Source organism: Protopterus annectens, chromosome 4.part1, assembly GCF_019279795.1.
Source record: "Protopterus annectens isolate FY-2018-M chromosome 4.part1, PAN1.0, whole genome shotgun sequence".
NCBI classification, from domain to species: Eukaryota; Metazoa; Chordata; order Ceratodontiformes; family Protopteridae; genus Protopterus; species Protopterus annectens.
In genome coordinates, this window is record NC_056734.1 from 1,010,365,977 (window position 1) to 1,010,384,477 (window position 18,501).

The window sequence follows — 18,501 nt, forward strand, 5'->3', positions numbered from 1 at the left end:
GTCTGAAACTCCGAAATCGAACAATTTCAGAACGCCAACCGGCACTTGCAACGCTGCTTCTGCATCGGACCATGCGGCAAAAAAGACTGAGGATATGGCGTCGGTCATGCGCATTTGTACCCTGACGTCCTGATGTCAGTCAAATGCGCCTTGACCGACGTCAGCCTTATACTTTGATATTCGGGCCGACCGAGGACAGCGGACTACCCAAGTGTAAGGACTGCAGCAATGTGAGATGAAGAACATCGTCTATTGCAAAGAGTACAAGCGGGGATGTATGGAAACCCCTTGTCACGCGTCACTAGATTTTAATTGGTGAGGTAACTTGTGAGGATAGATTCTGCTCAGGTGCATCAAGAGGCAGAACTAGTGCTGTCTTGGCCAAAAGGGAATCACTAGCAATATTTTTTGGGAGTACAGCTGACTACTCTGGAGGATTCTTGGAAGAAGGGACTGAACAGAAAGAAAGCTTCCCCTCCACAGAAAGGATAGGGCGTCTGTTTTCCAGGCCATGTGGCATGGCTCTCTAACAGGAGAGGAAGCTGCGTGATCAGAGGGGAGGCAAAAAGATCTACTAGAGGAATACCCCACCGATGGGTAATGTCCAGAAACACGTCTCTGTGAAGCATCTACTTGTAAGCCTGCATTTTGGACCTGCTCAGAGTCTGCCACAAAACCGATCTCTGAAGTAATGTATGCTGCCCGAAGAGTTAACAGAGTGCCACCTCCCAAGCCTGAAGGGCCATCCTGCGAAGTAGGTAGTCAAGGAAGAAGAGACTGAAAAAAGGTGGCAATGACAATACATTTGCAGGTGGAAGAGAAGCAAACATTGGCACTGTGAATCCTGCAACCCAGACACACATGATCCTGACAGGGAGTCAGGATGGACTTGGAAGTAGATAGTAAACCACAGAGATGGCGAACTGCAGATCCTGTAACAACTGATCAAAAGAAGGTGCCTGAAGCAAAAGGCACTAAGGAAAAATCAGGCAATCACAGAACTAGGCATTTTGCGAATGTCCTTGGGGCAGGACAAAGGTCAAAGCAGAGACCTGAAAATGTGGAAAAAGAGAAATGTAAAGCTTCAAGAGAGGGTGACTAGTGATATGAAGGTAACCATTTTTTCAGATCCAAGGACACCAGATTTCAGAGCTTTCTAGCTATCTTGCCTTCTTTTCTGTTCCTGTCCTGGTGGTGTGCCAGAGTAGCTAGTAATACAAAAAAGAAACTGTCCTTTGCTGTATTTTGGAGGAAAAGGCTGTACACCCCCCCCCCCCCCCCCCCAGCTAACTCTCTGATCAATACTAGCAAAAAACTACGATCACTCATAAAATCATCCAAGGCCAACTTTGAGAGAAAAAAATCGCTAATGACACAAAAGACAATCATAAAGCCTTCTTTAGCTATGTTAGAAACCTGGGTGGAAACTCCCAGATATGCTCAGAATTAGTCCAAAATGATAAAAAAAAAAAAATCACTGAACCCACAGACATTGCCAACATACTGGCAGACAGGTTCAGTGCAAATTTCTCTCCCTCCCCCAAAGGAGAAATATCTATCCCACCAGAGTCTAGCCTCCCAAACATCTCAGATGCCCAGGTGAGAGCTGCTCTCTCTAAAGCAAAAAACACAGCATCAATGGGACCGGACGGTGTCCCCGGCTGTGTGCTACACGAACTCAATGAGGAACTAAACCCACACATAAGGCTGCTGTTTAATCTTAGCCTTACTACAGGATCGTGCCAAAGAATGGCGTCACGGCAACTGTGGTCCCACTCCACAAAGGCGGTGCTTCTACGGACCCTGGAAATTACCGCCCCAAGCCTTGTCTGCAAAGCTATGGAGAGGATCATAATGGAACTCATAAATAAAGACATTGGGGACCTACAGACACTGGATCCTACCCAATTTGGCTTTGTCAAGGGCAGATCCTGCCTCTTGAACTTGGTCGACTTTCGAAACAGTCACTAAGGCCATTGATGAGGGTAAGGCAGTTCACACAGCCTACCTTGACCTAGCAAAAGCATTCGACACAATACCCCACTCGGGCATCATAGAAAAGCTCACCAGCTTAGATGTAAACCCATATGTCACAAGATGGGTTGCAAACTGGCTCAAGGACAGAACACACAGGGTTAGAGTTGCTGGTGCCATGTCAGACTCTAAGCCGGTCACGTGCGGTGTCCCACAGGGCTCAGTCCTGGGCCCCCTCTTGTTCGGCATTTATTTTTCTGAAGTGCAGGCAAACATAGGGGGATTGTGGCTGACAAAATTTGCAGATGACTGCAAACTGGGCACCATAATTGACACTCCATCAGACACAGACATCCTCCAGAAAGGTCTCATAGAAATGGATAACTGGTGCCAGAGCCATGGCCTTAAGCTAAATGCCAAAAAATGTATAGTCATACCCTTTGGGGAAAAACAAGGTAACCCCTAATTACCACATAGGTGGTAATCCATTAAACATGGAAGAAGTTATCAAGGACCCAAGTTGACAGTAACCTCTCTTTTGACACTCACATTGCCAAAGTGGTTAGGAAGACCTTCTACATTGCCCACCTGATCATGAAGGGATTCACATCCAGATCAGGAGAGGTCATTGTACCCCTGTACTCTTCACTTATCAGACCAATGATAGAGTACAACACCCCATTCGGAATGTACCTTACCTGACACCTGCAGCAGTTGGAAAGACCCCAAAAGTTCCTCACCAAAAGGACAAAGGGGCTCAAACATATGTCATACGATGCCAGACTGAAGAAACTCCAGCTCTATTCAGTCGCATACCGTCTGCTCAGAGGTGATCTGTGCCTGACATACAAGGCCATGTCCAACCCGGAATTAATGGACATGCTCCACCTCAAAAAATCCAAATCCACCAGAGCCACGAGAGCAAGAGACTTAAACCTCAACACGGATATAAATAGGACGTGCTGGAGGGACAGATTCATCACCCAGAGACTCCCTACACTATGGAACAGAATCCCAGTCCATGTGAGGCAGAGCCCCTCACTGACTCTGTTCAAGAGAAATCTTGACGAGTGGATGGGAGATAGTAGGTTTACCCCGGGAATCATCTCTGTATCACTGCTGGACAGAGGCACAGCAAACTAATGGGTATAGTATTCTCATCCTAAGGGGTGGTGAAAGCCACACACACTCTGGCTAGGCTTATAAATGCCCTAGGGCAGATAGCCTAGTATGAACCTATGACCTCTGCAATATAGAACTCCCCTCTGCCCAAAGCTAAACTCAGCTAAGGCACTGCAAAGGAAACCGTCCATTCATGTATGTTACAGCCAGATATGATTCTGTAATACATCCAATACAGTACACCATCAAACCTAATCTGTTGCAGTTTTCCCTTCCCAGTTTCTACTTTGACACACTTCATACTTCCTGATCTACCCATTTCTTTCATTCCCTGTTTTTATGCTTCCCTGCACCCACTTTTATCTTCAAGCAATAAATTTACAGTGAAAGATCAAAGTAATACTATTGCTGTAGCATCTCCTAGTCACTACCTACAGTCACACTGGCTGATTGTTGTGCTCACGACCTGGTCCACAGCTAGTCTGCAAAGATGTAGGACTGGGTCCATCCCAGTTTGCTTATGTACTACATGACTGCGGTGTTATTAAGCAGCATTACAAGAGTCTTTGAAGGCTCTGATGGCCAGAATGACAGCCTCTATCTTTTATATACTGTTCTTGTCCCAAGTTCATTGAGCTCTTCAATTTGCTAAGCAAGCACCCTTAGCTATATCTGAGACGATTGTCAGGATTTGAAGGGACTCCTGCATTCTTTATTTAGAAATGTTTTGTTCTCACTGTAAAATATCCTTTAAAGCATGGCAGAAGTGACAGGAGTCTCTAAAGGCTGTTGGTCTTAAGACAAGTTCTTTATTCCAACCTTCTCACATGCAGCTCTGCCAAGGGAAGCATCAGGATGCAAAATGCCATAACATCCCAGTAGAATGGGAGAGTCAGTCTGAAATAGTTTCAAAAGGTACAATCTGGTAAAGTAAGAAGTTAAAGGGTACACCTTGTCAGGAGAGCAAGGATTTCTGTTAACAGTCCAACACTAAATCGCATAAGGTAACGCACATAGCAGGCTTGGGAAAGATTTTTGCAAGTGGAGTGTTAGCATCACCTTCCAGAAACATTTCATACTCCACTTTGCTCTTTGGGACTCCACCAGGAATGCTGACTGCATCGGGCAGTCATACAAATAAAGTGTAAATATGAACCACTTTGGCCCTACAAAAAAGTGTAAAGACATATACCAGAAATTTGGTAAAGACTCTGAACCAACAGTAAGGTACAAAGTTTGCACTGGAATTCCCCTTTTCTTTGAAGCACAGAAACCTCCCTTCTTCCCATGCAAAAAAGATGTGAAGGCAGGCATTCCAAATTCACAGTCACCATGCATGACACAGGCATAAGCAAAGGCAACAAGTTTGAGCAAAAACATCCTGAACTTGGGAACCACTAAAAATAGCTCCAGTCTGGAAAGGTCCAAACAATGGCCCTTCAAGACCCCTCTTTTACGGTAACAAGAGCAAAAGGTAATGATTGTGCATGCCTCCTTGTGTGGTGCTGGCTGAATAAAATGTTTTTAAACAAATTACCTTTGTTTGCCAACTTGTTGAATCCTCCAGAGCTGTAAAGATGATACTTTATGGTTGAACTACCCATTGGACAACTGGCTGACAGGCAGTATATAAAAAAAAAAAGGAGTCATGTTCACTTTAGTAAATGTGTAGTTTTGTAATCGCAGCCAATACTCTACATTTAGGTCTGCAATCAAACCTGTCTTCAGCAACTATTTTTTTGAAGGGTGGTATAAAGTACTCCAAAATTTTCGAGTTGGAGACTATCTACTTCTTTCGGCTTTTTCACAATTGGAGGTCACCACAGCAGATCACCTGTCCGCTCATGATTGGCAGTGGAGTTGCCAGCCCGGCACCCAACCTTCCACAGAAGGCACACACAGACACGCACTCATGCCTAGGGGCAATTTAGAGTGTCCAATCCACCTACAGCATGTCTTTGGGAGGAAACCAGAGCACCCGGAGGAAACCCACGCAACCACAGGGAGGACATGCAGACTCCACATAGAAGGCACCACAGCAGAGGATCGAACCGGAGAACCTCTTGCTGTGAGGCGGCAACGCTAACTGCTGCACCACCGCTAAGAGTTATGGCCCCTTACCCAATAAGGTAACCTCAGAGTAGACCAAGACTACAGACAAGCATAAGCCCTGTGTAATTAACAAGGTCTACCTTGTGATTTGTACATTTCACCTTCTTTCCTAGTGTGATTGCAGAGCTAAAGCACTACTTTACCTCTACCTGCCATCACCAAATTTGATGGCGCAAAAAAAAGTACGCATTTGTGCACAGGGCAGAAAACTTCACTTTCACATGTAAGCAAAGCACATGTAAGCAAAGCACAGTACACAAGTGTACATAAACAAAAAACTGCCATGTAAAAATTACAAAACTTACATGTATCGAGAACCACCAAATTCTCATCAAAATATTCCTCATCATCTTCATCTGGATGTTTTGTAGCAGGACCTCTGGAAGGCAGAAGAAAAATAAAACTCATTTAAATTTTGGCATCTCCCATTTACCTCAACTCTAAATTATTGCTTATAAACCAAGACACCTACAAAGATGACCAGAACTTTTGTGCATTCTTATCAACGTCTGAAACAGTTTCAAATTTAAAGTAGTATAAGCATTTGTTCTCACAAAGCGCAGTTGTAAAAGTAACTGTACTGTAACAGTAATCCTGCAATGATCACAGATTTAGTAGCCTTAGCTGTATGGTTAGCTTGAGGAACCCTACATGCACCAAATGTACAGTCGTGTACACTTACCATAAATGTAGATGTTAAGAGTGTATTCACTGTTGCAGTCATTACATTTGGGTAAACTGCTGGCAGGTTGCCCCTCAGGTCAGCCTGATTAACCAAATCTTGTGTCCTGCGTTGGTTGCTGTCCCTTCCATGACGTCAGGGGTATAAAACACGCATCCGACACCATTACATCAGTTTTTCTTGCCCCAGATGTCAGGTGCCCCACCCCCCCTAACGGGGAGCAAATAAACACAAAAATATACCTCTAACCAAAAGCACACACACCAAAAAGGTTTTTAAGCACAGTAAAGGAAAGTAGAAATATAGCCAGAAAAAACTAGGGGGCTGAAGAGAGGGTAACCAGGACTGCAACAGTGAATACACTAACATCTACATTTATGGCAAGTGTAGATAACTGTACTATGTTCTTCGTGTTTCACTGTTGCAGTCATTACATTTGGGTAGATTCCCAAAGCTATGGTTGGGAGGAGTTTATACAGCATTAGGGCCAGTTATAAGGCCTGCAAGACAGCAGCGGCAAAGCCAACTCTGCAGAAGTAGATGCAGCTCTGGTTGAGTGAGATCCGATCCCCTGGGGGATAGGCTTATCCATTTAGAAATGGTTTGTTTGGAAACAGCCTTCCCCTCTACCCCTGCAGCAAATGCTACCAGCAATTGTTCAGATTTTCTTCGAGATTTAGTCCTGTCCAAGTAGAATCCAAGTTGTCTGTGCACATCCAAGGAATGCAGAATCGGTTCCCCATTGTTCTGTGGATTAGGGAAGAAGGTTGGCAAATTAATGGACTGAACAAGAGCCACACTGGAAACCAACTTGGGCATAAAGGATAGATTGGTCCTGAGAGATACCCTGTCCGCATGAAAGATGATGAAAGGCTCCACTGCCATAAGGGCCTGTAATTCAGATATCCTTCTAGCTGAAGTGATTGCTAAAGGAAGGCTGTTTTCCAAGAAAGAAACGTTTAAGTTTGCAGTAGCAGCTGGCTCGAAAGGAGGTAGAGTGACTTTCTCCAAAACAAACTTTAAGGTCCCAGGCAAAGGTAGGAGCTCTCCTGGGTGGTCTCAAGTTACTTGCCCCTCTGAGATGCTGCTTGAGCAGAGGATGAGAGAAGAGGGGTGGTTCTGTGTTAGTGAGCTGAAATAGCGGAGACGTAGATTTTAATGAAGGAAAGACAAGCCTTTGTGAAGCACCTCAGTTAAGTATTGCAAAATCTGAGGTAAATTGGGCACTGCTGTGCTCATCCCTAAAGACTGGTTCCAGGCACAGAATCTTTTCCATTTGTCAGCATAAGATTTTCTAGTACATGGTCTCCTTGCTTCCAAGAGGAAATCCATCACAGGTTTGCTGAGGGATGACAAGGATGAATTTAAGTGATTAGCCAGGCTGCAAGGTTCAATGTTGGAAGCAGAGGGTGCAGAATTTGGTTCTCCTGTTGAGACAGCAGGAAAGGGGTCTGAGGCAGGTGCCATGGAGGTATTTGCGAGACACTGAGCAGGATCGGGTACCAGTGTTGGCGCGGCCAGTCTGGAGCAATCAAAATCATCCTTGGTTTGTCCTTTTTGACTTTTAGAACTTTGGAGAGCAGAGGCAGAGGGAGAAAGGCGCAGACAGATAGGTTTTTCCAGCTGAAGAACAGATCATCCACTTTCCAGGCTTGTTTGTGGGAAGTCCTTGTGCAAAACTCGTCCAACTGGTAGTTCTGTGACAATGTTAACTCGATAGCCTTTTTAGACACCACTGTAGTTTCCTCATATGCAGTCTTGCATATGGAATTAGAAGAATGCAGGAGGCCATGAACCTCAAGGCTTGCAGTATTTGTCTTGACGGCAGGGTTTTTGGGGCCACATATTTGAAGTAAGTTACAAAATGAATTTGCTTCTCTGGTGTGAGGAAAGCCATTTGGGCAGTTGTATTCAAGCTTGCAACCAGGAATGTAATCTGTTGACAGGGTACCAGTTGTGATTTTTCATTTATGGTGTACCCCAGACAAGTTAGAATCCTTAAAAACGCCAGATTTGAAAGTATGTCCAGGTTTTCTGCCTGAATCGTCCAGGTATGGACATATCTGAATATTTCTTTGCCTGCAAAATGCAATCACTGGAGTCAGACACTTTGCGAATACCCTGGGTGCAGTAGACAAGCCAAAGGGCAGTGCACAGAACTGATAATGCAAGTAGCCTGCTTCTTTATGTACCCAAAGAGTGGCGTACAGCAACAGTGGTCACTCTCCACAAAGGTTGTGCCTCAACGGATCCTGGAAACTATCGCCCCCATAAGCCTGACTAGCTTGGTCTGCAAAGCCATGGAAAGGATCATGGAACTCAAAGATATTTGGGACCTACATAAAGATATTTGAGACCTACAGACACTGGATCCTACCCAGTTCAGCTTTGTTAAGGGCAGATCCTGCCTCTTAAACCTGGTCGGTCGATTTCTTTGAAACAGTCACCAAGGCCATTGACGAGGGGAAGTGATCCACATAGCCTACCTGGACCTCGCAAAATACTGTCATCAGTTACATTACGAAGGCTACCAATAGTGAGAGCAATTAGATTAGGTCACTTACTCCCAACTACAGAACCACTAAGAAAATAATTGCATTTAAACACACCCATCAGGCACATATCACCAGCATCATACCTCAAATAGCATAACCAGGAATTTGACAAACGAACTCGCACTATAAAATTAAATTAGTTGTGCTCCCCTTTAAATACATGCTACAAAGAAAACAACTGTCCTACTCTTTTTTTCTGTCAGCATTTAACTCTGCTGCATTTTCTGTAGAGTACATGCTTCTGGCGTACTGTTAGAGGTTGCAACACAAACCATCACAGCCAAAGTACCACCCATCAAAAGGGTCTGAATTAGTCACTCCACAAACAATTTAATCTAAATTTTAAGCTTGCCATTCAAACATTCTTTAAAATGCTGTACTAGAGATGACCACTAATGAAAATTAAAGACAAGTAATTGAAACTGTAGACTGATGCAGACAATCAAAAGTAAAGACACCACAGCGGAGCATCCGTCCTCTCATGACTGGCAGTGGAGTTTTATGGTGTAGAGTTGCCAACTCTGCACCCAACCTTCCACAGAAGGCGCACACACGCACGCCTAGTGCCAATTTAGAGTACCCAATCCACCTACTTCTCTACCCCTCTAAAATGACACCACGAAGGCAAAGGCCTGTAAAGCAAAAACAGTGCTACATATGGCATCCCCCCTTTCAGGCCATTTTGGGTGTATATCAAATTAGAAAACTGTATATAGATATTAGTAATGCAGAAAAGTTCTTGATATAATTTTCTTCTTCCAGGTTCTGGGTGTGGTCATCTCTTGTACATTATGTCTCGAGTCAAACAATAACCATTATACCAAGCCCCAGTCTTAAGCCACACGTGTAGACTACCAGAACTTAAAATGAGAGAAAGGGTGATGGTCCAGAAGCCCATGGACAATGGTCCTAACAAAGCTGGTTCTAGAACTGCAGACGTAATCTTTTTGTACTGCTTTTAAAAAGGGTATGTACAGACGACTTAAGTTGCTGCTTTACTTCTACAACCCTACCCTTGCAAAAAGCCACAGATGAAGTCAAGGCCGTAGTGTGTGCTTTGAACCTGCCGGAAATCTCCTTGCTGTGGTGGGTAAAAAGCAAGCAACACAACCACTTGAGATTATTCCTACAGTTACAAAAAATAACTGCTCACAGTTCCTAAAAGTTAATTTCTGTCAAACAGTACCAAGCTGTCTGTGGACATTCAAGCAATAGAAGATACTCTCCCTTGTTTTAGGTATAAGGAAGTGATGGTTTGCCCAAAATGAACTCTTAATACTACTTCAGACATAACTGAAGGATTTAAAGAAATCTCAGATACTTCTTGCAGAAGTCAGAGATATCAGCAATATGCTGAAACAGCAAAAAATGTACCCTGAAGGACAAGCCAGAAGAGAACAAAATACTGAAGAAATATGAAAAAGCCTCAGTCATGCGCGTCTTGGCATTGACCAAAAAAGCCTCTCCCAGATTGCTAATAAATTTCCTAACAGGTTTTCTTGCCTCAAACACCTGCTGGAATCAACAGAAAATAGTGTTTAAAAAGGAATAAAGACTCATCATCCAGGAAGCAACACACCCATCCGGTGCTTGTGAGATGTGCCAGCAGATTCAAGTCTGTGAGAAAGCTTGTAGTAAAATTACCCTTGGCCATTTCTAAGAAAGGAGATCCAGATGCCTGTACCACAATCATCTTTGGAGGGTTCTTCGAAACGGGTCTTATAAAAAAAAAAAATTACAATCGTATCTGGATATGTTGCCAATCCATGTAACACCATACGAACTGCAGGATTAATCATTACTGGGCACATTGCAGGTGCTGCGAAGAGCACTACTGGCTGACAAAGATTGAAATTATACTAATTTCATAAACTTTACTCATACTTCGAATTAGGAATGGGGTCCATTCCCAGTCATGGTATTAGAAACCCAAAAGATAGAGAAATTAAAAAGGTCCCACTGAAACCTTCTGTTGGCAACACAAGCATTCAATAAAACCCTTACCTTATCCGAGAAGAGAAATGCCTATGCACAAGGTAGCTGTAGTACCTACACCAGAGACTAATGGAAAAATAACGGTCTGAAGAACCAGTAACGGAAAAATAACGGTCTGAAGAACCAGTAACTGCCACAGCAGTCTCACCCATCTGCAGCTGTAGCAGTTTAGTAGCCTGCTGAAATGGCAAAAGATGCTTGTAAATTTTCTTTTTCATGGCTGGAAAGAAATGGATGAACCAGTAGGCTGTTTTAGGGCAATGTAAACTAAGATGCATGAAGTCTAGGGAAGCCTGGCTGCAAGTCAGTGAAAATCAAGCACACATTTCCCCAAAAAACACACACTTTTACTAAAGCTCACATAAGTCTAGATTCAAAATAAAGGTTACACTAAAGTGGCAGGTTCCACCCCCAAAAACCTGGCTGCCTAGCAACAGCAAAGCATCCAGTCAATCCACAAAAGCATGCAACAGGAGTGCTCATGCGGTGAGAAAGCTCTGTACACTTTGTATCCAAACACCATTCTTGCTGCTGCAGCAGTAATCACCTGCAGTTACATTATGCTATTAAGTGTACCTGCACAGCTTACTTTACGTTTGCTTACTAGGACAGTCTAGACTGGGTGGGTAACCAACTTTCAGCAAAGGCCCAGGGAAAAGCCCCACTAGTCAAAGAATACATAAATCTAAGAAACTACAATCATAGGATGAAACAAAAATAATCCCACAGAGATGCATATAAGAAAATGCAAACCCGAGACTTTCAAAATTCTCAAGTACATATATAATAGAAGAAAAATACAAAAAGTACAGTTATATAAAATCTTATGAGAGTAGATGTCCTCCACTTCCCTGCAGTGAAGCCACCGACCAGCCAGTTTACCAAAGTCTACAGTTGCTTTAAGGTACGCTGAACATCAACCTACACACTCCTTGCATAGGGTAGGGCATAGGGTAGGACAAAGGCAACATTCAGGCATACCATTAACTGATTGGTTTTCCTTGTACTCCTGTTTCTACAAGCACGGAGAGAACCCTCACATCGAGGAAGGAAAAAAGACCAGCGGGAGGGAGTGAATATTGCAGCGGTGAAGGAAATGACCCCCCCCACTATTATGGTAACATTTTACACAACTGCACTAGGTCTTTACATTCACCACTGAAGTACTCTTACAAATGGAAGACTGCCAAAGCTAAAGAAAAAAAAACTCGGGAGGGGGAAGTGGCAGCAGATGTCTAAGCCATAAAGAATGGCATCGGCAAAAGCAGCCCTAGCTCTGCAAATACCATCCAACTGGTAATGTTAGGTAAAGGGATGCAGAGAAGTCGAGGTAGCAGCTTCAAGAAAAGAATTGGTGTCCGAGCCTGTGAAAAATGCACCAGAAGCCACAGCTTTAGTAGAATGGACCCTTTACAGAAGATAAATCTTGATGAGTGGATGGGAGATCGTAAGTTTACCCCAGGGGTCACATCTGTGTCACTGCTAGACAGGGGCACAGTAAACCAATTCTATTATATAAGGGGACCTTCATTGTGTCACTACTAGACAGGCACAGTATTCTAAATTTATTCTGTACATTTTTTGTACCATTTCATAGGGTGGCAAAAGCCACATCAGTATGGCTAGACTTACAAATGCCTCATGGCAGATAGCCTAGTACTATGAAGGCTCTCACCATAAAAAGCAACAAAAGGAAACAACCTTAGAAATCCAAGTGGAAATAGCTTGCTTGGAAACAGCCAAACCTAAAAACCTAGGATGAAAGGAAACAACTGGTCAGATTTTTTGATGGCTTTAGTTTTATCCAAATAAAATCCAAGTTGTCTATGTACATTAAGCTATGCAGCACCCTCTCACTGCCAGGACTGGGGGGGGGGGTAGATAAATTAATAGACTGATTAAGTGACAACACATTAACCACCTTGGGCATGAAGAATTAGTACGCAAGGACACCCTGTCCTCATGAACTATCAAAAAAGTGGACAAGCCACAAGGGCTTGCAACTCAAGACACCCATCCGGCAGAAGTAAGAGCCAACAAAAGAACGGTCTTCCAAGAACAATATTGCAAGGAAGCTGAAACAGCAGGCTCAAAAGGGGCCCTGTGTTAATGTGTCCAGAACAAAATTAAGATCCCAGGGAGGTCTAATTTTAAAGACCCAGTTAAGAAATTCTTTGGCCTCAAATCTAGTGGTTAAATGGGGAAGTCAAAGGCAGATAAACAGAAACAGCTAAGTGGGCCTTAGATAGGCCAAACCAGCATTGGACAACTCACAAGTAAGGCAGAACCAAAGGAACATCCACAGAAAGTTGATCCAGGTCATACGACACCAAATAGAAAATACCTTCCATTTGCAGAAGTATTTCCTAGTAGTAAGTCTTCTGGCCTCCTGCAGGACGTCTTCAGAAAAAAAAAAGGTCTACAAGGGATCAAAATCCTATCACCCACGGTGTCAGTTGAAGCATGGACAAGTGGGGATGGAGGAGAGAGACCCCTCACCCTGTGAGGTAACTTCTGATGACTGCCCTTGGCTAGATGCAGAATTAGAGGGAACCAGTGCCGTCACGGCCTAAAGGGGGTCAACAAGATTTTGGGAGCATCCTGATGAATCTTCAACAGGACTCTTAGAATGAGAGGAATGGAAGGGAATGTGTAAAGAAACACCCTCTTCCAAGAAAATGAGAGGGCATCCACCTTCCACACCAGAGTACCTGGGACTCTGGCACAAAATAGAGGAGGTTCTGTTCAGAGAGGAGGCAGAGATGCACTTGAGTACCACCCCACTGGTGAACAATGTCTAGAAACACATCCCCTGTGAAGCATCCAATCGTGAGACTGAGTGAAGGGCCTGCTCAGATTGTCCGCCACAACATTTCGATCTGAAGAAATATAAACTGCCTGACGAGTCGCTTGATACTGGATAGCTAGATCCCGTGCCAGAAGTGCCAGCTGGCAAAGACGGTAATCTCTCGTACACCCGTTTGTTGATATACCACAATTGTGGTATAGGTTTTTCTCTCTGGGACCTCTCAGGGTATTCAGACAACAAAACAGCCCTCATCTCGGACGTTTATGTGGTCCTTCCACTGACAAAACGACCACACTCCCTGAACCCTCAAGGAGCCAAACGTTGCTCACCATCCCACATTTGAAGAGTCTGAACAGAGCCTGAGCAGGAAGCGGAGGTTGAAAAGGAGCCCTGGATTCAGACACCTGCTGAATCCACCACAGAGCCCTGGATTCAGACACCTGCTGAATCCACCACAGAAGTTCCTTCTTGAAACACAGGAGAAGAGGAACAGGAAAGTCAAGGATGCACGTGCTGAAGCCACACCGACTTCAGAAACCACTAACTCTCACATGTGGAGTTTGGTAAGAGGGACCATTGAATGGTTGAAGCCATGAACCCCAGATCTCTCAAACTCCCTGGCTGAAATGTAGTTCAGGAGAAGAAGAGTTTGAAATAAAGTAGTGAGAGTTAAAGCCTTTGGAGGAGGCAGGGACACCAGGATTGGTACCGTTTGAATCCTGCAACCCAAAGGCATGATCCTGAGGAGGATTCAAGAAAGACCTTTTGAAGTCTGCTGTGAACCCAAAGTTCTGAAGAGAAGAAATGGTAAAATGAAGACTTCACAAAAGGACCTCTGGAGAAGACTGCCAAATCAGCAGGTCGTCCAAATAAGGAAAAATTTGGATCCCTTGAAGCCTGCAAAAGGCAATCACAAGAGCAAGGCATTTGGTGAATACCCCTCTGACAGTAAAAAAGCCAAAGGGCAAAGCACAGAACTGAACATGCCAAGAAGCAGAGAAACGCAAAAATGTCCTGAAGAGAGGATGGATTGGAATATGAAGATAAGCATCCTTGAGGTCCACAGACATCAGAAAGACCGGAGGGAGCAAGAAAAGGGGACTGAAGGGACAACATCCGAAAGGAAGGTACCTTCAGGAAAGTGTTTAGACAAGAGGTCTAGAATAGCTCACGAGAAACGTTCTTGAAAAAACCCTTTCCCCCTTTGGGACATACGCACCTCTTGAATAGTACCCAGAGACAAAATGTCTTTAAGAACCTCCGGGGAAAAAAGGAAGTGGTTCCCGAGGAGGCTGTGGAACACCCACAAAAGGAGGGCAGAAATCCATACCATGAAGTACCCTTGCCGAATAATGGACAGAACCCAAGAATCCTGGGCGATTCGGAGCCAAATAGGTAGAGAAACAGAAAAAAAAAAAAAGGAATGTGGCTGGGAACAAGTGGAAAAAAGCCAGGGTAGCCCAAGTATAAACCTTCTTTACCCAGCCTATCCATGGTTTTACTGCCCTTGCTAGAAGGCAGTAACTTGGACTAAGCAAGCAACTGAGATGGCTTATCAAAGGCTACAGACACCACAGAGGGGTCAGCAGCAGGACATTTAAACAAAACGGAAAAATCCTCAGGCACTAACTTGGACTTCTTGGGAGCAGGGGGTAGAGAATCAGACACTTGGCAATGGAAAAAAATAGAAGTTATGTTCTTACCATAACGTTCCATGTTAGTTGTCTTCTTCTCGCCTTCTTCTTGCTGGATGGGTTCGGAGCCGACCTCGGCTCCAACTCGGCCACTCTAAAAGCTCGAGAGTTGGTTCCACCGGCTCGAGGCTCCCCTTATATCCCACAATGCTAGGCGAGAGTTACCTCAGATCTCGTTTGTAAGCTAACCCCAGCTTATAATAGTAACAGAATAACTCTAAAAAACAGAGTCCACCTCTAACAACAGGAAGGAAAAGGGGTGACCTACATCCTGATCCAGGAAATATGCACAACAGCATATACCTAAGAAAGAGGTGGTAGAAAGAGAGGTCACGATCACAACTCCTCTAGGTCTGTCCAGGCCAGGGGGAAGGAGGGTGGGCTTAAGAAGGCGAAGACAACTAACATGGAACGTTATGGTAAGAACATAACTTCTATATGTTAAGTTGTCTATCTCGCCTTCATTCTTGCTGGATGGGACCGCGTCCCTAGCACCTTGTCCCGGGTGGCCTAACGGAACAGACTCCCGAGAACAGTGGAACCAAAATTAGCTCTATGCCTAGAAGCTAAATCCAACTTATAATGAGAAATAAAAGTGTGGGAGTAGCCCAAGTAGCCGCTGCACAAATGGTGTCAATAGGCAGTCTGTCTTGGAAGGCTAAAGAAGTAGCCAAAGCTCTGGTGGAATGGGCTTTAGGTTTATTAGGCAATTTTGTTGTCTAATTTCATATACCAGGGAAATCAAAGATGTTAGCCATCTGGATAATGATACCTTTGAAACTGAAAGTCCCTTTCTGCTTTCCGCATAGGAGACAAACAGCTGATCAGATTTTCTGAATTGTTTTGTTCTATCCAAGTAGTACCTCAATTGACGATGAACATCCAGGCAGTGTAATTTTTGTTCAGACCTATTGGAATACTCTGGAAAAAGACAGGAGGTCAATGCTTTGGTTTAGATTTGATGTCGAGACCACCTTAGGCAAAAAGGACGGGTTAGTTCGTAAGGATACTCTGTCCTTATGAAACAAAAGATAAGGAGGGCGACAACTGAGTGCTTGAAGCTCTGAAACTCTTCTAGCTGATGTAATAGCTACCAGAAAAAGAGTTTTCCATGATAACAATTTTAAGGAACAGGAAGCTGCAGGTTGAAAGGGGAAGAATCAAAGAAGCAAGAACTAAATTTAGGTCCCAAGGAGAAGGAGGATTTCTTATAGGAGGTCTGAGAAGAAAAACTCCTTTCAAAAAGGCTTTGCAAAGTTTGTGGGACATTAGGGCAGATTCAGAAATACCCACATGAAAGTTAGAAATAGCTGCCAATTGAACTTTAAGTGTAGAGGGAGATGAACCTGCATGGAAGAGTTCAGCTAGAAAATCCAGGACTAGTTGGATGGAAGCGGTGAAAGGATCTATGTCCTTTCCTTGTGCCCAATATGAGAAGCGTTTCCACTTACTCAAATAAATCTTTCGAGTGGAAGATTTATGGGAAGCTATCAATATATCTCTAACAGAGTGAGATAACTGAGGAAGCCTGGCTAAGGTAGGAACTGGAGGAACCAAGCAGTGAGGTTCAGAGGGGAGGGAGCGATGAAACTGACCCGACTGATGGATCAAAAGATCTGGAACTAGGTCCAGCTTCCACGGTCGCTCCAAGAGAAAACGATGTAGAAAGGGGAACCACACTTGTCGAGGCCAGTAAGGAGCAATGAGGATCAATGAGGCCTTCTGAGCGATAGCTTTCTGAATTACTTGAGAGATCAGTGGGAAAGGAGGAAATGCATACAGAAGTCCCCGGGGCCAAACTTGGACTAGAGCGTCTCTGCTGGGTTGGCCTGGTAAAGGGAACAGAGTGAAATATTCTCTGCACTTGCTGTTTTGGGGAGTAGCAAAAAGATTGCAGCAAGGCTGACCCCACTTGAGAAAAATTTCTCTCACTACAGAGTCTTTCAGAGACCACTCGTGAGGCATGAGAATAGCTCTGCTCAACTTGTCCACAATATGATTGGACTTCCCGGGGATGTGCGTTGCTATCAGAAAACGCTGAGAAGAAATCGCCCATTGCCACAGTCCGAGTGCTTCTCGACACAGGGGGTATGATCTGGTTCCGCCTTGTTTGTTGATGTACCACACTACAGACATATTGTCTGTCTGGATTGCAATTGTTCCCAAGGGAAGAGAGTCTTGAAGGGCTTGCAACGCTAAAAGCACTGCTCTCATCTCCAGAACATTTATGTGCAAGTGGCATTCGTTTGGTTGCCATGTGCCCTGGACTGTCCTGCCCTGATAATGCCCCCACCCGATCAGGGAGGCATCCGTTGTCAGTGTAGCAACCGGAGGAGGTGGAACAAAGGGTCTTCCGACAGGAGATGGGGAAGACATCCACCACATGAGATGCTTTTTGCACGCCTGCGTGATCACAATGGTGTGAGACATTGGAAGTTCCTGGTATGACCATTGAGTAAAAAGCATCCACTGAAGGATCCGCATATGGTATCTGGCTAATGGAAGGAGAGGTATGGCCGCTGCCATAATTCCCAACACCTTTAGAACTAACCTGGCTTTGATTCTGTTGTTGTTGAGAAGGAGTGATAACAATTTGTGAATGTCTGATATCCTTTGATGTGTTAGCCTTGCAGACATGTTTATCGTATCTAGATTTGCGCCTATGTAGGTAATAGTACGACAAGGCGACAAAACAGACTTTTCGCAATTTATTGAAATACCCAGTTTTCGACAAACGCGAAAAGTATAATCTCTGGCCATCAGAAGGAGATGCTTGGTGGGAGCTGTGAGGAGCCAGTCGTCCAAATATGGAAACACCTGGAATCCTTGTCGTCTCAGGTGAGAAGCTACCACTGCCATGCATTTGGTAAACACCGGGGCAGTGGTGAGACCCAAGGGCAGGGCCCCGAACTGAAAATGACTGGTTCCCAGCCTGAAGCGGAGGAAACTTCTGGAGCGGCTGTTCATTTTTTTGTGATAGTACGCATCCCGAAGGTCTATAGAGCACATCCAGTTTCCTTTGCCCAAAAGGGAAAGGATGGATTGCAGCGTGACCATCCGAAATCTTGTTTTCTTGACTGATTTGTTCAAGACACTGAGATCCAAAATCGGTCTCCAGTCCCTGTTTTCTTTGGAACTAAAAAGAACCTTGAGTAGATTCCGGATCCTTGTTGGTCTGCTGGCACTGGCTGAATTGCTCTTTTGCAAGCAGTTTTGAAATTTCCAAAGCTGCTAGATCCCTTTGAGCGGGTGGAACATCTGGAAGGGATTTTTGACTGATTTGGAAAGCGAAGAAAGGGGATAGAATAGCCTTGGAAATGATGGACTGTACCCATTTGTCTTGAGTCAGGGATAGCCAGGCTTCTGGGTACAGTGACAATCTTCCCCGACTGCCTCCGAAGATGGGCAGTCGGGCAACACCTCAGGGATGCTGAAAGGGCTTGTCAGGAAGGCTTCCCGATTGCCCTGGTTCTGCGGACCCCTCCTGCCCCTAGGGCGGCGTCTACCATTGTTATTCCCACCTCTGCCTTTGGTAGGAAAGCGACTCTGTCGTCAGGC

General features: G+C 44.5%; 1 protein-coding gene across 1 annotated transcript in view; it reads right to left on the reverse strand.

Annotated features, from left to right (window-relative positions):
• Positions 1–18,501, reverse strand: part of LOC122801160 (heterogeneous nuclear ribonucleoprotein U-like protein 1) — a gene marked incomplete in the record, with an annotated part of 399,977 nt that overhangs the window by 307,573 nt on the left and 73,903 nt on the right. Inside the window, 1 exon segment of the mRNA XM_044070719.1 lies at positions 5,514–5,587. Coding sequence (XP_043926654.1) covers positions 5,514–5,587 — 74 coding nt within the window.